The 19484-nt window shown below is 46.9% G+C and overlaps 1 protein-coding gene across 4 annotated transcripts in view; it reads right to left on the bottom strand.

Moving 5' to 3' along the window:
* The window catches only part of SF3B3 (splicing factor 3b subunit 3), a 36791-nt gene that overhangs the window by 11721 nt on the left and 5586 nt on the right, over positions 1 to 19484 (bottom strand). For all 4 annotated transcript variants that reach the window (XM_035120225.3, XM_035120224.3, XM_035120223.3 and 1 more), the window contains exons 6-19: positions 19135 to 19247; positions 16703 to 16840; positions 16406 to 16509; positions 15437 to 15602; positions 14447 to 14542; positions 13216 to 13288; positions 6793 to 6944; positions 6411 to 6566; positions 5682 to 5837; positions 4520 to 4663; positions 3651 to 3773; positions 2578 to 2732; positions 755 to 929; positions 24 to 229 (exon numbers count right to left, since the gene is read on the bottom strand). In XM_035120225.3, coding sequence (XP_034976116.3) covers positions 24 to 229; positions 755 to 929; positions 2578 to 2732; positions 3651 to 3773; positions 4520 to 4663; positions 5682 to 5837; positions 6411 to 6566; positions 6793 to 6944; positions 13216 to 13288; positions 14447 to 14542; positions 15437 to 15602; positions 16406 to 16509; positions 16703 to 16840; positions 19135 to 19247 — 1957 coding nt within the window. The remainder of the gene's footprint in view (positions 1 to 23; positions 230 to 754; positions 930 to 2577; positions 2733 to 3650; positions 3774 to 4519; positions 4664 to 5681; positions 5838 to 6410; positions 6567 to 6792; positions 6945 to 13215; positions 13289 to 14446; positions 14543 to 15436; positions 15603 to 16405; positions 16510 to 16702; positions 16841 to 19134; positions 19248 to 19484) is intronic.

Here is a 19484-nt window from a genome sequence, read left to right as displayed (position 1 = left end):
CAGGTGCAGGCACTGTTCCTTACCTGAAGGCAGCTTCATTTTGCTCCAGCTGGACTAGATCTAAAGTGTTTCCTTGGATGGGGTTCATCACCCGGACAACAGACGCCCATTGTCCATTTCCTGCCTTTGGGGCACCAAAGATGGACTCGGGAAGGTTCTCGTTCAGAAACGCTGCCGCCATCTCTGCAGCTAGTTCTCTCTCATCTTCTCCTGCAGCTTCCACCATTTCCTGCAATACACAAGGGGGCAAAAAAGAACTGTAAGAGCTGCCTGCTGGTTCAGGTCAAAGGCCTATCTCTAGTGCAGGATCCTGTTCTCACTGTGGCCAAAGCAAATGCCTCTTGGAAACCCAAGCAAGACCTAAGTCATTCCCAACAACTGGAATTTAGAGACATGCAGCTTTGGGCAATGGAGACAGAATATAGTCATCATGGTTAATAGGCAACTGATAATCTACTGTTCCATGAATTTGTTTAATGCTCTTTTAAAGCCATCCAAGTTGGTGGCCATCAGGGCTTCTTGTGATTATGATGATTAGGCAGTCCTAACTGAGGTGCAGAAAGTGAGATTTTCCATGGGTTACAAAGGCAGAGTAGCCTTCTCTCTAGAAAGGAAAGTGGTCACTGCTCTGCATTATGTTGCGACAACTTCCCCACCAAGTGCAGCAGTAGCAAAAGAAGCTCCAGCTCACAGAGTCCTGTCCCTGCCCTTCTTTGGTGAGAGCTGGGCCCCAGGCAGAAGCAAGGCATGTTACCTCCGCCATCTGCTGCTTCCTTTGGGCTTTAGTTGCCTCAGTATAAGCATTGTGGTCCGTCTCAATGATGATTAGGTTGTTGCTCTCAGGGTGGATGACGAACTTCCTAGGAGTGTACTGCAACGGGAAGGCAACCTGGTTGAAGACGGCTCCAAGCTTCTCCAGGGCCAAAATCCTGTGGGAGCCAAAAAGTTCCAGACATTAAGGTTATCCCAGTGAGCCACCTTAAAGGAACTAAAAGGACATCCAGGGCAAACAATGGAGCCTCCCTGGTGGGCAGGCATCTGTGGCATGAACCACCTTCCATCATGCAGACGTGGGAACTTTTCAACCTGAAAACTGACAACTTGCCTGGTAGCCATCAGTGATGGGGAGCTCCATGAGTGTGTGAGTGAAAAGCAGAGGAGGAAAGGGTCCTTGCGTCCCTCCTCCTTCAGTCTGCTTAGTGGAAGGAAGAGCATTGTATATTCACCTGCACTTGCATGATGGCCAGAGACTAGTTACTTTTGCAGGCTTACAATGGCACTGACAGCCAATTCACAGTACTTTGCAGTCTATGGAGATTCCTGCAGGAAAGCCTGTGGGTATCAGCATGCCAGGCAACCTCCTTCAAGATCAGGAGAAACAGCCATGGGCGTACCCAGCGCGGGGCGGGGGGGCAGCCTGCCCCCCCACGAAGCAGGGCCGGCGCATCCATATAGGCAAGCTAGGCAGCTGCCACAGCAGTCATTGAGGGGCGCTGCCAGCCTGCCCTCACCCGCCGCTTGCACTATGGCCAGGACCCCGGCGGAGCGCGCAGCCGTGGGTGAGAGCGGCGCTGCCGGCGGGGCTGGTGGGCAGAGGTGGAGGACAGCCCGGCGGAGCGCGAGTTTGGCGTTCCCGCCCACCGTGCCGCGCCCTCCCTCCAGCTCCCCGCCGCGCCCTCCAGCAAGGCCAAGCGCGGCAGGGAACCAGAGAGAGCGACGGGAAGCTGGAAGGCGCCTCCCGCCTCTGCCCACAGCCCCGCCGGCAGCGCCGCTCTCGCCCCCGGCTGCGTGCTCCGCCAGGGTCCTGGCCATAGTGCACCGGGAGCAGCCCGGTGGGCCAGAGCGAGTACCCTGGCTGCGTGCTGTCAGCGGAGCCCCAGTGCCCCCTACTGAACTTTCCCCACATTTGCTCCCATCCACACTCCGGCAGCGCTACGCGCGGGAGGACAAAACAAGGCGCCCGGCTGCCTGTCACGGCGCAGAAGCCAATTGGATTTGCAGCCTCGCCAAAGTTCCCCCTTCCCTCCCCATCCACCACCTTCCACCCACCCTAATCACTGGGCCAGGAAAGCATCTCCTTCCGCGCAGCCGGGGAGACCACAGCGCCTAGGTGAGACTGGCGCCTAGGAAAAAAAGCTTCGCGCCGCCTAGGTGAGAATAGAGTTTCACCTATTTCAGAACCACCTGATGCTTTGTGAAAAAGTAGAGCAGTCTCTGAAGTGAACACTCCACAGACTGGCTACCACCAATGAATAATCTCCTCCCAACAACTAGTCATGCTTTGGGTGCGTTGCCGTGGGTGGGTGGCTGCCATGTACGGCTCTCCTTCCCATCTTGAGCAACTGGGAAGGAGACCAGATCAAGCCACTCAACAGAGTGGGTGAGCCACCTTATCCATGCAAGGTCATGTAGAAAGGAAGCATTCAGGGCAACCCTTTTGGGCACCAGCTGCCCCTGCTTCGCACAGGAAGGAGCTTGGGACAGACAAGCAAGACAGACAGTCCTGTGTGTCAAGAGAGAAGGCAAACAGGTTCCCTTGTTTGTTTCCTTTCCCACTGCAGGCATTTTGATACAAACCTCAGTGTGTTTGTTGAAATGGCTACTATGCCCTCTGGACACTGCTCTGAAGCAAAGCCAGAGGCAAACTCCAACGTTTCATATGAGAGGGGTGTTAAGTGGAAGCGGGACTGATAGGAGTAACTCAGCCAAGAACGGCTTGACATGGCCAGCACCTGGAGCAGGAGGAAAAGAAGAGAGAGAAAACTCAGGGAGAGAAGAACAAATGGGACAGAGCAGGTCACACCTCTGGGAACCAAGCTGGCTGCATTCTCCTCCTAGCAGTCCACAATCAAAGGCTCTGTTGCCAGGGCAGGGCAGAACTAATTACAGTGGTACCTCGGTTTAAGAACTTAATTAGTTCTGGAGGTGTGTTCTTAACCTGAAACTGTTCTTAACCTGAGGTACCACTTTAACTAATAGGACCTCCTGCTGCCGCAGCGCTGCCAAAGCACAATTTCTGTTCTCATCCTGAAGCAAAGTTCTTAACCCGAGGTACTATTTCTGGGTTAGTGGAGTCTGTAACCTGAAGCATTTGTAACCCAATGTACCACTGCACAGGCTCTAGGAATCCCCAAGCCAGCAGCATAAGAGAAGTTGTGAGGGGGCCAAATTGAGATTCCTGCAATGCATGGTGTTGGACCCACAGGGTCCCTTCCAGCTCTACAACAATATGATCCGTAAGGCTGCAAGCCTGGCTACTTTATCACCAACTTTCAAAAACACCTTGCACTCTGTAAATCAGGTGCAATGACTACAGCAGCAAGAGCCAAGCAAACAAAGGATCTTGAGTACTTCCTCCTTCTTTAATGTCCTCCTCCCTTTCCCACAAGTAGCTAAAATGAGCAGGACCCAGAAGCAGGCCCTTCCCCTGGCCTCATAAACACTCTTGTTTTCTCCCTCACTCACACCCCCATCCAATAGCATGCATTTTCCCTGTGTTCCAGTCAGTAAACAGGGGATTTTGTTGTGAACTCATCCCACCCCAAATTTCTAAAAGATCTTAGTCACCAGATTCACAGTCCTCCTGAAGTTTTTGCTCCTCCCCCTCCAGCTTTTCATGAGTGCACTCCTCTGATTCCCTGCTCACTCACCGCTTCTTGGCCTTGCATCCGAACTCGGAAGAGCTTCACAGGGCGTGAGCCCAGATACCTGGTCCTTGTGTCAGAGAGGTCACCAGTAACTGGATCAAGGACAGTTCGGAGAAGCACACCGTTCTGGGTTACAAGGGCAGATGAGCAAAGCAAGGGGGGGGGAGAGGGACATGGGCAGGCAGAGAAAAAGAGGCACCAGATGAACTCAGAATACCAATGTATCTTCAGCTCCTGACTCAGGCAGTCTTACTATTTCCAGGTTCGCTCTGGCATGTACAAAATTAAGCACAACACTGCTATAAAGCTGCTATTTCCTCCTTTAACAAACTAAGAAAAGGCTTTTTTGTGAAACAGTTTAAAGTGTAAGCTACTCCCACTTCACCCCCACCTACTACAAAGACCCCTGACCTGCTGGAAGATGAGCTCTATTTCCACCCTCCTCCCTGGCAAACAGAAGGTACTCTTCACAATGGGACTAGAGCAGGCATCCCCAAACTGCGGCCCTCCAGATATTTTGGTCTACAACTCCCATCACCCCCGATCACTGATCCTGTTAGCTAGGGATCATGGGAGTTATAGGCCAAAACATCTGGAGGGCCGCAGTTTGGGGATGCCTGGATTAGAGTCTGCCTTAATCAAGCGGGAGAGGGTTATGTTCCTCAGGAGCTCAGGAAGAGTGAAGAAGTTGGCAGGAGGGACGCAGTCTTCCCTTCTGGCAGGCCTTCTGGGAGGGTGTGTGGAACGGGTCTCTACAGGGTTGTATGAATTCAAGAGCATGGCTTCTGACGCAGTCCAGTCAAATGCAGCAACACCTGGTCCAATCCCATATATCAAGGATCTAGCAAAGGTTCTGGGCAGTAACTGCTCACCTGCAACCCAATGTTCAGGTACAAGAAGCCAATCGAGCCCCGCTCTCCCAGTTCATCCTGCTTCTCAGCTCCACCCATTTCCACAATGCACAGTGATTCTGGCTGGGCAGGGAGAGCTTGCATACTCAGCGGCTGAAGACAGTCCTAGGGGAGGGAGAAGGAAGACACCATTACTAAAGCAGAGAAAAAGAGCAAAGCATAACATAACACATAAGGTCTTTGTTGCTACCCTGAACCACTTCAGACATCAGGTGGAGGAACTGTATATGGCTGGGTTCTCCTTTGTATAAAAATCCCTGGCACATTTGAAGGAGAAGACTAGGCCAGAACCTTTCCCCTGACCTGCCAATTTTCTATGTAGGAGGGCATTCAACCACATCCCTCAGCAGTCTGAAGAGATGTTGATTATGCCAACAGCTCAAATTGTTTCTCCATTTGGAGCAATCTGTGGGAAGATTAATTTCACCTGAGGAAGTCTTTAAAGAATCATTTTTAGCTCTGGCCTTCTTTCAGGCAACCCAGTACCTTCCAAAAGTTTGTAATACAACTCCCATAACCCTCAGCCAAACTGGCTAGGGCTGGGGTGAGTTGTAGTTCAAACCATCTGAAAGTCACCAGGTTGGAGAAAGCTCGTGTACAAGGTACACCTTGATTATTGTGAATTGACCTATTATATGGCCACTGAAGCATGACCAGAGGCTTGATATTCCTTATTGGCATCGAGCCCTTTGGAATGCCTGAACCTTCAAATTAAGAGGCAGGGGTATCAAAAAAAGAGGGGAGAGAGGGGAGAGAAAGCAACTGCAGTTTGGGTTGGAAAGAGAGCATGCTAAGAGTTCAGCTGGAGTCAGCTAAAACAGTAAGACATATTGAGGGACTGGAGGAGTAAGCCATGCCTTTGGGTTTCTGACTAAGCACCAGCAGTTGTATTGCCCACTTTATGAGTCTGCTTGCTTCCAACATGCTCTCCTTTCATATTAGGAAACAAATCACAGTCTAGTGCATTCTCACATCCAAAGAAAGAAAAGCCCTGCTAATCACCCCTGGAACTTCCTCTCACTCCGTTTTTTTTGGGGGGGGGGGAAGGAGTTTTGGTTACAATACTTTAATTCGGGTCAGCAAAGGCTTACCTACAGGCAAGGGACTCTCAGGAAGCACTTACAGAGGGGTCGAGGGAAATGATGCGCACAGTGTTGTCCACCAGCCCAACAGCAAGGAACCGGGAGCGCTGCTCTCCTGGGGGAACGTTGGCCAAGCTCATGCACACCACGTCAGCAGACATCTCCTTCCTCTCTGTGTATTCATTCAGCTGCCCTGACTGGTGTGGAAAAAAGGCACAATGGAGGAAGGAAGTCACACCTGGATTAGCAGAACCAGACCCATTTCAGATCAAGAGATGTGCAGTAAATTCTTTGAACCATGTAAGATAGGCATCCCCAAACTGCGGCCCTCCAGATGTTTTGGCCTACAACTCCCATGATCCCTAGCTAACAAGACCAGTGGTCAGGGATGATGGGAATTGTAGTCCAAAACATATGGAGGGCCGAAGTTTGGGGATGCCTGATGTAAGATGACAGGTGACCTTGCTTGTTTGACCTTTTGAGGTAGGAAGCCTGGAGCACTTTGAAGACCACCAAGTTTATCAGAGATAAGCTGGTCTTTAAAAATATGCAAGTCTCTGCAATGGTCCACCAAAGCAACCCCAAAACACTCACCCCACCCAAATGGCACAAATCACCTGAATATTCTCCTGCACAACAACCCCTGAAATGAAGGAAAGTGACATAAGGAGCCCAAGAATGCTGTGATGCAGTTCTCATTTGTTTCCATTGCAAGCCTAGTCTGCAAACCCTCATGAAAGCCACATCTCCCTCCAGCTCAGCTCACGTACCGGGTCCATCTCAAAGTAGACCAGCTCTCCCCCTGTCAGTGCGATCACCACTTGTCTCTGATTCACAGCACATTTGACGATGGTTTTCTTCCCTGGTGTTTTCCACTCATTAACTCTTTTGTCTGCTCTGATGTGCCGGATGCCATCAGGATAAACCTGAACAAATACAGAAATAAGATGCTGAGTCAGTCCATCTGACAGGAAGTACCTTTGCTGTTCTTTCCATTATTAGGCTAGCCTTGCAAGTCAGTTCACAGAGGCCTTCTCAAGAGATGCCAGGAGAGCACCACAACCAAACCCTCTCTCCTTGCATCTCTTGAGAAGGCCAACGGGCCTGGCTGCAAAAGACAAGCAGAACACTAAGAGGTAAAAGGCCCCTTACCTGCACCAAAGCATCATCTCCCAACAATGAGCAAGACAAGGTGGGCGTAGTACCAAGGAATCCAGAGTCTGTGACCTCCTCTACAGTTTCTCCGATAGACAGTACCAGGGTGGCATTGACGAAGGACACAATGATATAGGCATCAAATTCATCTAATTACAGAAGAAAGAAGACGGATGCCAATAGAAGGTCAAGAAAGAGGTTTGTAGAACAAATATGGACAACAGAAACTCTTCACAAAGGCTACTACAGTTATTTTCATCATCACCATCACACACAAGTTCATGACAAGGGGGCAGCATGGCATTCACACACTTGGACCATGGTAAAGGAGAAGAACACTCAAGGCACAAGGAAGCTACAGCTGTGCGAGAAGTGTGAACCTTCTTTGTGAGCCTCCCCCTCTTTATATAATTGCATCTGGGTCAGAATACAACTGGAATGAAAACAGTTTCTTGCTCTCCTCCTAACCACAAGAAAATGATCAGACAAGATGTTTATGCCTGCAGCCAACAGAACAGTTTATTCTCATTTGCTTTCTCTAAATCACACACACAAACACAGCGTATCTGTAAAACAAAAATGGTGATGTAGATTAAAATAAATCCCACAGGTTATTAAAAATACACCAACCCAGACAATGTAACATATCTAAAACATATGAGATGCAGCTAATTTAGTTCTTTTTTTAAAAAAAAAAGATGGGAGTTGGCAGGAGGCATAACAAAACACTTATGAAAAAAATGTACTAATGGAGCAGGTGGAAGCTCAGAGAACAAATGGTTAGCAATCTCTCACAGCTTTTAGATCTTTCCACCAAAGTTAATAGTAAGAAGCCACACACCTTCTTTCCACATTCCAGAAAAGGGGGGGGGACCCAGAATGCCACTGAACTATTAAGTGCCAGATTGAGCAATGTGAGTCAGAGCAGGCTTTTGCAGAGCTAGAGAAACTTCTATGGCTTCACAGGTATAGACTGCATTGAACCATCAAAATGCAAGATTAGAAACCACTAGAAGCCCATGGTGGCAAGATCCCCACTTCTGCATCAAGATGCTCTTCTCTTTGTATCTTCCCACAATGGAGCCCTACAAGAACTCCAGGTCAAGCATTGTTGTACTTGCTAGAGTACAGCACAGTACAGTACAGTAGATGCTAAGTGGCAAGTCCAGTTTAGTTACCAGCAAAAAGACCAAGGGGATTTCTTGTTCAAGGGGCAGAAGGGAAAGAATTTGGCTGCACAGTTTTATGGAAATGAGTGGGGGCAAAAGGGAAGAATTAAACACCAATACTGCCCAGGATGGATACCGGAGGGGGGGGGGCAACATAGATTCCACTGAAGTAAAAAAAAAGTGGGGCTGGAGAAGAGACTCCAATGTTAACTAACATGGTGTCCACTCAGCTTGGAAAAGGGGAACATGAATACTTTCTAGTTATTTTCTATCCACAGAAACAAAATAGCTTATTCACATGTTTTAAATATAGAGCCAGAGATTACATAGGATTTAGATAAATGCATAGATACGTTAATATGAATTGTAATTGGTTGTAAGTTGCTTTGGGTTGCCTTGGGCAATATAAAGTAACTAACAAGTTTAATAAACAACAAATAAATATGTAACATTTTGACAAACACTTCACTGTTCAGTTTCCTCACAATGCCAATGAAACCATTTAGAAATTACCACTGTAGCAGAAAACATTTCCCCTGCTGGTGCAATCCCCAGTAGTGCTGCAAATATCCCCCAAAGGAAAGCCCTGCAGGGACACGGCCAGTTAGGGAAGACTGAATACTGAGCCAATGGATGGATACAAGGCTGCTTCCGTGTTCCTGTCACCTATGCTTGTGTGGCTGCATTCCATGTTGAGCACTCTCCAGCTTGGCCTTTTACAGGGGCAGCACACAAATCAGGATCTTAGGCTGTATATTTCTTTTCATCTGTAGACCACCAGCTGCAAAGAACTCAGATATGGAAAACAGCCATTCTAAAGAGTTAAATACCAACAGTGGACTGGCCCACCAAGCTCAAAGCCAATCCTATGGAGGCAGCAGGCAGGGGAACAAGCAGCTGAGCAACTCACACAGGAGGGCTCTAATTAGTTCAGATTCAATGTCAGAAACTAGATAACAGTAAACTTGTTACTTAAAGGTAAAGGTAAAGGGGCCCCTGACCATCAGGTCCAGTCGTGTCCGACTCTGGGGTTGCGGCGCTCATCTCGCTCTATAGGCCGAGGGAGCCGGCGCTTGTCCGCAGACAGCTTCCGGGTCATGTGGCCAGCATGACAAAGCTGCTTCTGGCGAACCAGAGCAGCACACAGAAACGCCGTTTACCTTCCCGCCGGAGCGGTCCCTATTTATCTACTTGCACTTTGATGTGCTTTCGAACTGCTAGGTGGGCAGGAGCTCGGACCAAGCAACGGGAGCTCACCCCGTTGCAGGGATTCGAACCGCCGACCTTCTGATCAGCAAGCCCTAGGCTCAGTGGATTAACCCACAGTGCCACCTGGGTCACCTAAAAACTTGTTACTTACATATATTTAATTTGTGCGAATTCAGCTTTATGTGCTCGGCAAATAAATTAAAAGGGGGGCAGGCATCCGGGGGGCACTTTCACAATATCATCCAATGTGTTTTGGCTATATGTGATTTTGGCTTTCGGTGCTATCCCCAGAATATAACCCCCACCCCCATAAATTGCAGGCTTACTGTATAGCCTTCACCAAACTGGTGCCCATCCAGCTGTTTTGGGTTGCTGGGGAAAGCTGATAGTCCAAAACAGATGAAAGGGCCCTAGGTTGGCAAAAGCAAAGCCATTCACACTTTTACTTGCTGACCTGAGTGGAACTCACTCCCACCTCAGTGCAGAAGTCCATGACATGTGCTCCTCTCTGACACAATAAAGCCTAAAACTGCCACCCAAGTCCTCCACAGATTCCTACTACAGTTCCAGATCAAGGCACTCAGGTGTTCAGATTCACCCATGTCATAAGCTGGATTTGACTGTAATGGATGCACAGGGTTCAGCAACAACAGGCAGCAAAGCTTCCTTATTCATGAAGCACAACCCCCCTCCCCCGGCCCCTGTCCTCAGTCTGTTGGCATCTGACAACTGCCAGAACTAGCTTTTGGGGGAGCGGGCACTCCTGGACAACTATCAGAGTTCCCATGCAGCTTCATCCCTCATGTGTTTCCCCCACTCTTTTTATCGACACAATTCAATTTACCTTTTTTTAAACACAAGAAACAAATCAATTATTTGGAAAATCATAGTGTCCGAATAGTCAGAAGTTCATTATGGACTAGATTGCTAACAGCATCATTAGCACTGGGAATTCATTCACAAACATTATTTTTTCTTAAGATTCCTTTATTGTGGTTGCAGAAGTAACCTGTTAGCTCTAATGACAGTGCATACATGACATTCCTAACCCTATATCTCTTGGAAAAATTAAATGAAACTTATGCTCAGTGTTTGGCTGCTCCATAAAAGACAGCATCAGCAAAGTTTTGAGGGAGGGAGGAGGTGATCACAGCAGCACCTGAATCTCACCGTTTAAAAGTTGTAGAGATGTCTGTGATCTCATGCCTCTTAACTTTGCACACAGGTTTTAACTGCTGCATAAGCTATGCTGTATTAATTTGTCTTGCAAGTCATTTTGTGAGCAGCAGTGAAATAGTAACACCACCACCAACTTCCTGTGAAAGGCAGGGGAAGAGGAATCAAGACAGGCAAGCAGCACCTCCTTTCCCCTTCTCAGGACAGAGCAAGGTGAGGCCAACAGGATGAGTGAGCAGAGACAAGGTCCATCATGTGTCAACAGCACATCAGAGACAGCTGCCTGTATAGTTCATTTTGTACCTAGAGTGGGAACTCTGGTAAGGAACCATAGTCACTAAACCCACAACTCTGGGGTGTAGAAGGATATGTTATAATGAATATCTAGACTTTGTCCCTCCCCCCCCCCCAATTAAAATACTGGAATGCCCGGACCAGTGGGCAAGAACAGTTGGCAGTTCCCTATAGTTACAGGCATGTGAAGCTTAACTTTATCTTGAGAAAGGCTCCAAGGATGTGGAAAGCAATTGGACAGTAAAAGCCAGTTCTTATCCCAGGAGCTCAGGGGAGGGCTGAGGACTCAGATGGTACTTGGAATACTAACTTCTTACATACATTTTGTTGAGAGAGGTGTTTGCAAGAAAAGTAATTTTAAAAGAGCCTCAAGGTTGTGCCTCTTTCCCCCCCCTCCAGTTACAGCCCCTGGCTGTAGGTACACACCTGTGGGAGGGGATCAGCACCTCCACCACCAGCCACCTGTGGAAGAAAAAAGAAGGCTTGGTATTGGTAGTAGCAGGGACCACATACCAGCCAAGGTTAGTATTTGCTTGGAAAGGGTTCATATGGCACACATGTAACATGAGAGAATGCAGAACTTCAGAAGCACAAGCCAGACACTGGCAGGATTACCACATTATGACCAAGTCAGTTTTGTACTACTGGCCTGGTTTGCACACAAAGTGAAGCCATTACAGTGGTAACTCTACTTACAAATTTAATGCGTTCCGAACGCACATTCGTAAGTTGAAAAAAATTGCAAGTCGAATCCCATAGGAATGCATTGGGAGAAAAATTCGTAAGTCGAAGCAACCCTATCTAAAAATTCGTAAGTAGAAAAAATCCTATCTAAACCGCATCCAAGATGGCAGGCGGAGCTCCATTTGTAAGTAGAGTTATTCGTAAGTAGAGTTATTCGTAAGTAGAGTTATTCGTAAGTAGAGGTACCACTGTATTTGTTTGGCCATGTATATGGCACAAGTTGTACCACAGATAATAAAACCATGGCTTTCTTTTCCCAAGTTTGGTTTCTTTTCAAGCTGATCTTGCCGCATGTCTTTGTAGCTCAGTGAGGAGGTGGTGAGGTGGCCAAAGAAATAGTGATTGAAGAAATGTGATGGATTCATACATAATGGCAAGCCGTAATTAAAAACAAAACAAGGTTCCAAAGCCAACAAGAACCCACAGCTTCAAATTGTGGTTTGTTGGCAGTAAACAAACCATAGTTAAGCCCACTGGGCAGGGTACAACCCAACCATGGTTTAGCATTTCTTGGACACCAAGCCATTGCATTAACACATTACATGGTGAAAACTGGCAAACACCTGGTTAGAGGGAGCCATTAATAAATATGAAGTTCATCAAACAACTTTGTGCATGATGTAAAACTGAACCAGTAAAGCTCTCCTCCTGCCCAAGGTATTCTGCCCAAGGTATTTGGGGTCACCCAAACATTTATGAGGCACTGAAGTCCACATATAATGAATTTATTTTCACACATGGAACAAGTTGGAAGGCCATCTGTCATGGATGCTTTAGCTGAGATTCCTGCATTGCAGGGGGTTAGACTAGATGGCCCTTGGGTCCCTTCTAACTCTAAGACTCTAAGTTCCACTCCATGAAAAACCAACTGCTGTCTGGGTAAAGTATCACAGGGTTTTTCTTTCTGACCACCAGCCATGTGAATGACAAGCAACCCTTGCAGGTCAGGAAAGCATTTTCAGAGCAAATCTTGAACTGCTGAAAATACACAAAGGCTGATAAAAACAGGTCCTGGCTTTCCAGAGTACTGTGCTGGCTAGACAGCTGAGAACAGCACAGGTGTCGGCCCGCGGAGGTCTTGACTGGCCCATGAGGTGCCCGCTTGCGTGCTGCACTAAACCAACACAGCGCGGTGCAGGGACTAGCTTCCACAACACCGGAAATCGCATCAGCGCAGACACTGGAAATCGCGGGCACGCAATCCAGCCCATGGAGGGATCTCAGTGGGACCGATCCAGCCCAGGCATGATAAACCTTGCTGACCCCTGGATTAAGGCCTCTTCTTCTTCCACAGACAGATCAGGTTCTATTGCAATGATAATACACCCCAAGACAGAATGTCCCAGGACAGCCGCCCAGGTTGATTGCCCCAGTAGAGATTCCAGGAACACACAGAAGGCATAGTAGCACATAAGATACCAAAGGCTGTATGGCAAAGACAATTCCAGTAAAAGGCTGAGGGAACACCATGAGTTGCAATTATCATCTAGTAAGAGACACCAAGAAAGGCCATGACAGTGAGCTTCAAAGGCAACACTGCCAAGAGAGCACTGAACAGAATGCACCACATCCAAAGCAAGAGGGGCAACAGCACTGTCAGTGCTCCTGCTCTCAGCAGGAAAGGGCTCCTAAAAACCTACAAACAGGCAGATTTTCTCTCCTAGTTGGTATTTGTGCTTACTCCAGTTTAAGAATGTAAGTCATAATCCTGAGGCGGTAGATATGCTCTCCAGGCACAGCCATTTGAACCAAGGAAGATTACTTGTAGATCAACAATGACATTCAACTGCCATTTACCACGGCATTTGCATCACAGAAGACCACCTACCTTCAACATGCCTCCTCACTGTCCATACAGCATTGGGGTTACCAGGCAACTCTGAGACAGCCATTTCAGATACCTAGAGAGAAACAACTTTTATTAATGCTAAAAGGCTTAAACCAGAGCTTTGCTCCACCAAATAAAATGGACCTAATTATTACTACTGTATTACACAGGAGAAAACAAAATAATAATTCTGTTCTTCAACCACTATAAGACTGCTTTACACTGAACCCAACCACTGGAAAATCTAGCTCAGTATATTTCTCCAAAATCCTTTTTAAACAGAAGATTCCAGTGATTGAACCCAATACCTTCTTCACCCAATGCACATGCTATTTATGACTTCTTATGACATTCTCACGCAGTGCAGCAAAGGTGATTCACCCACCTGGCTCTAAAATCCAAACAAACTCTGAGATCAGTTAGGCTGACATTCTAGCCCAGGCATAGGCAAACTTTGCCCTCCAGATGTTTTGGGACTACAACTCCCATCATCCCTAGCTAACAGGACCAGTGGTCAGGGATGGTGGGAATTGGTGTCTCAAAACATCTGGAGGGCCGAGTTTGCCTATGCCTGTTCTAGCCCTATTCAAGCATTACAATTTTCAATCAAAGCACATGGATCAGCTTTCCCCATACATGAAACACCCTTCCACATTGCTGCTGCTGTTGTTGTTAACATTTATATACCGCTCTATACCCACAGATCTCAGGGCCCTCCATAACATTGCTTTACCAGGGCTGACAATTGCAAGGAGGCTTACAAACACCCTTGGAACCTTCCCACTCAATGTAGGGTCAGCATGTTAGTTGACAGGAGACAGGGCTGATGAGCATGGCCCCACACACTCCTCACGTCTTGATTTTTGTTTAGGCATAATGCAGTGCCTAGCCCCATGTGATCCCATGAGATTCACAGCCGAGTGTTCCCAGCCCTCACCTGAACCACTCCGCCACACTGGCTCTCCATCCTCCATCTTGTCTACATTCAGACTGCAGCAGCTTTCCATGGTTTCAAAAAGAGGCCTATCCCAGCCCTGCCATCCAAATCCTTTAACCAGAGACGCCAGGGGCTGAACCCAGAAACTTTTGCATGTCCAGAGCATCCCTACACCACCCATCACAAGGTTCAGCTTCAGAATACACCAGTGAATCCAATCTCATCTAACAAAAAAGGTTTCACCTAAGAGGAAGATCCAGAATGGCTTTGCTCTTCAAGTCCTGCCCTTCTTACCTCAAGTCCATGTCTAAGGACCCTCAGCGAGGATCGAGGCCCCCTCCCACAGGCCACATATAACTGGGGGGTGTCTTCATTAGCCAGATCAGCTATCTGCACAGAAAGCAGCCAAGATGCAGGGATAAGATCAGTTACCACTTTCAAAGCATCATAAATAGAGCTACAACATTTTATTCCCATTTGCATATGTGACTGCAGCAAAGGTTCCCACATTTGCCACTTGATAAACTGGTAATCTGCATTAATAACTAACGGCAAATGACATCAAGTGGGGAAGATATTCCCCTGAATTAGTCTCACAGTTGGAGCGATCTTTTATGGAAGAGCTCATCTTCCAACCTTTTACTCCATGTTTTTCAGATTTCAACTTTTCAGATTTCCCTTCAAAATTGTATTTAGGTTTTTTTAAATATACCGTATTTACCGGTGTATAAGACGTCTGGGCATATAAGACGGCCCCCAACTTTTCCAGTTAAAATATAAAGTTTGGGATATACTCGCCATATAAGAAATACGACCCGCCGTATAAGACGACCCCCAACTTTTGAGAAGATTTTGCTGGGTTAAAAAGTAGTCTTATACGCAGGAAAATACGGAACAACAACACACACAATAACAAATACAATAACAACAACAAGCAAAGAAAAATATATACGAAAACAATATCAAATCCATAAAATAGGGTTCTCCGAACCCCGTGACTACCCCCCGCCCCGGTTCCCTTAAGTTTTCTTTTCAGCTGCGTATCATTTCTACTCCAAATTATTATTTTTTACCTCAGATTTCCTGTACTATTTCTAAAATTACAAGTGTTTTAAAAATCCTGCCAATGCATTAACCTGTTTACAATACTTTTGCAAATACATAATAAATATTTCCCGTTTTATTTTAATTTCTTGTCGTCTTGATTTCTGAGCTTTCCAGTTAACAGGTCAACACAGACCCCAGCAGCTTGTCACAAGCTATGGGACAAAGCACACAGCATACCTGACAACACAAGATGGGAGACAGGCTGTCCAGTTCATCCACCAGCACCAAGTTCTTGAGAGGCCGAGGCTGGAAAAAGAATGTGTCTCCTTCCTCCAAGGGCATGGCAGAGGAGAACTCTGGCTCCTCATCATCATCCCCCAGATGAGCAATCTGATAGAGGTAGCTGCAAAGAGAAGAGGGAGGCTCTAGAAGGGCCACTTCTGATGAAACAAGACCGTTTCCTCCCCACCGCAGGCTTTGCTATTTCAATTATGTCCAAGATGTAGGGCTGCTTGCTGAAGAAAACACTTCGAGCAAGGATAAAGAAGAGCAGCTGAGGGGCGAAGTTTAAGACACATCTTCACATCCTCATTTGTCTATCTCAGGGGTTGTCAACCTGGTCACTACCGCCCACTAGTGGGCATTTCAGGATTCTAGGTGGGTGGTAGGGGGTTCTACGACACAAGCTGAATCCTCCTTCCATCAAGCACTGGTGGGCGGTGAGGAAATGTTACCATCAAGAAAGATGCATTAGTGGGCAGTACGTATAAAAAGGTTGACTACCGCTGGTCTATCTGTAGAAAGGGCAAACAATACGATATGCTCTCTGCCCCAGATCCTTTCTCTCTTCCTATGAATGAAATGTCACACCATGAGCTATATGTGTATAGACATGTTTAGGCCTCACTGGCTAAACAAATCTAAAAATTTATCCCAACATAACAACCCACAACAGCCATGTTTGCTGTAAGATTCTTAAAACAGGACATTTACACACTCCTTGATGAAACTGGCAAGATGAAGCCAACCAGGCAGGTCATACCTGTGGTTGGTTGCAAGGGTCTGAGGTTCTGCCACAACTTGAACAATTTCCAGATTTGGAGAAGGAAAGGTAGCCACTGCATGTGTGCTTTGCAGAACATCAACAGCATTACCACGCTTAAAAAATCAGCAACCCTTCAGAAAGAAGTTGGAGATTTTACTTACTGGTTTCCAAACTCAGAAGCCACAAAGAGGAACCCAGTTTTCAGCACACACATGGCAGCAGCGACAGGAACTGTATCAAAGTACTTGAGTCGAATTTCTGTTACCTGAAACCACCACAAATGAGTTACTGCTTGATGTGGATATGATAGTTCACACAGCACCCATTCTCCTTCCCTCCCCCTCGCAAACATTTCTCTCTCTCTCTCTCTCTCTCTCTCTCTCTCTCTCTCTCTCACACACACACACACACACACACACAAACCAACCAAACATTCATGAACACAGCAGGAGACGTACCATGTCTTCATCAGTCTCCAAGGTGATTTTGAAGATGTCACCCTGCTCAGTCTGAGCCAAGAAGAAGAACATAGACTTGGTCTTGTGTGTAGCAGAGCAGACAAAAATCATGCCTCTTTCAGGGTCATCCAAGTCATTCTGCCAGAAGTAACAGCAAGTCAGACTCAAAGGCAGAAGCTGCTCTAATGGAATCACAGCTAGAAATCACCTTTGTTAATGGCTTCCCTACTGCAGATATCACCCCTCTTTATAGCAGCTTTGTCAGGCTCCCTCACTGCTTTCTTCCATTCTGGGAAAGTTCTTCTCCTGCTAGTCTTCCTTCCTGGGCCTTCTGGGATGCTGCTCCCCACCCCGCTATCAAGCCACTTCCCTCGCTTCTTTCGCTGGGCCTTGCAGGAACTACAGTGGCACCTCGGATTAAGAACTTAATTCGTTCTGGAGGTCAGTTCTTAACCTGAAACTGTTCTTAACCCGAGGTAACACTTTAGCTAATGGGGCCTCCCGCCGCTGCCACGCAAATTCTGTTCTCATCACAGTACTATTTCTGGGTTAGCAGAGTCTGTAACCTGAAGCGTCTGTAACCTGAAGCATCTGTAACCCGAGGTACCACTGTATAAGCCTCACCATCCCTGGTCCCCAGCTCTCCCTCCCCCCCACCCTCACCATCAAATATCAATTTCCAACATGATCTATTTATTAAATTAATTATATCCCCCGACTCTTGCCAAAGCACTTCAATACCTTACAAGTAAACATTAAAACATAAAATTAAACTACCAACAAAAAGAACATTGAAAGCGGTGGCTTGCAGCGGAACAAAAACATAAACCTTAGAACTGCAGCTCAAGGGTCTCAATCACCCTCTGAAAGAGGACCATTTGTAGTTGCTGCCTGAAGACTAAAGCAACAAAGGAGTCTGTACCCCAGCTCACCCAGACGGGAGGGACAGCCCTCTCTCAGGGATGTCTTTGACTGTCTAATATAGATTTGCAATTTAAAAACCTCTAGACAGTATCTTCTGTGTCCTGCACAACACCAAGTACCGTATACACAGTCATACCTGATGTTGTGTCCGCTGCGGGTTGCGGTTTTTCATGATACGAACAAATGGTTTCACCCCGCGCACATGCATAAAAGCGTTCTGCACACTTTGCGCATGCGCAGAAGCACTCTATCGCACTTTCGCAAAAGCGCCACTCAGGTTGCTGACTTTTCTGGGTGCAAACGGCACCCCGGAACAGGTCAGGTCCGCAACCCAAGGTACCACTGTACCGGCACTTAGTACGTAATCACCAACAATGCTTGATCAGAAAGAAATGCCATCTCCAGAATAAGCATCAGAGAAGAGACATCAACTCATCACATCAAGCCACAACAGCATTTTCACTTTCAGTTAACAATTAGCAGTACAGTGGCACCTCTGGTTGCGAACGGGATCCGTTCCAGAGGTTTGGCCGGATCCCGAGGTTTTCAAAACCTGAGAAGCAGTAGACCGCTTCTGCGCATGCACACACGGCAAAACACTTCTGGGTTTGCCGCTTTCGCAACCTGAAATTCATGTTACCCGAGGGTAAAGTAGGTGCTATTGTACTTCCATACTTACTCATTTCTATCATAACAGTTTCAGATACCAGTAAATTAATATTTTTGTGGCTGGTCCTATAATGAGCCACTCTACACCACCGGCTGAAGACTATGCACCCCTACCCTCAACTGACCGGCCTCCATCACCAGCTGCCACTACTGCTAGCCACCCAACTGGGTCCTTCCTCCCATAAAGCAAGGATGGCCCAGGTGCTCTCCTTGGTGCCTTTCTCATGCCTTGCTCAGAATAAGGCACAGTAGGCAAGATCACCCTGCAAAGTGCATGCATTGTTGCCATTTTGCTGTGAGGAAAGCTAATACTGTTTAAGAGTATTTTCCACAGTTATGACAAAGTGGTGATGGAGTATGCACTTTCTAGAGCAACCTCTTCCACAATTATTGCAGAGTCTACCAGTACAGCTGCTGGAGGTGGCAATGGTGGTCTGCCTGCCTAGCTCAGGCAGCACAGTCCCTTGTGGACTCTTCAGATATGTTGTTACATAGATTCAAATTTCTAATGATCCCTAAAAGTCTTAGCAAGACAGTGAGCACTGAGAGAATTTTGTGAATTTTGCAAAATCATAAGTCAACCTTTTGCTGCCAGCTCTTACTAGCTGATATGGAAAAGCAGTTAAAAAGCAAGGTGTGGCATGGGAAAATCCACTCCATGGAAGCCCAAGTTCACTAAGAACATCAATGAAGCCTACACAGCTTTGTTAATAATGCATTCATCTTCATACAAATGCTGCGTTTTCTGGCCAAACCTGAAAGATGAACCATTTTTTCAGCTGCCCAAAGAATGCTACTGGGATATTCCTTTAGGGTGAAAAAAGCTACAAGATCCTTACCCTTCTCCTGGGAATGGGACATCGGATATCTGGTTGGTCACCAAAGTTTTTGTAGGTGATGTAGTTTTCAGAACAAATCAGCACTCCACTGGGACCATCAGAACCTCCAGGAACTGACGAATAAAAGAAACATGTTGTAAGAAGCTGAAGAAGAGCAGCTGCATCTATAGTTTCGTCTGGTTCTTGTGGAACTGGTTTACCCAAGGTATACTTGAGAACAAACTGCACAAGTTTGCCACCATTTTCAGGCTGAAGAGGGGTCTGTGTTCAAGCAGAGGAATTGAAAGCAAGGAGGGACTTGCAAATATCCGATGTTTCTTTCAACAGCATGACCCAACTGGTTGGCAGGC

The sequence above is a fragment of the Zootoca vivipara genome, chromosome 6 (assembly GCF_965207765.1).
Source record: "Zootoca vivipara chromosome 6, rZooViv2.hap1.1, whole genome shotgun sequence".
Classification (NCBI taxonomy): domain Eukaryota; kingdom Metazoa; phylum Chordata; class Lepidosauria; order Squamata; family Lacertidae; genus Zootoca; species Zootoca vivipara.
The sequence above is the reverse complement of the archived record's forward strand: the minus strand, read 5'-3'. Positions and strand labels throughout refer to the sequence as shown.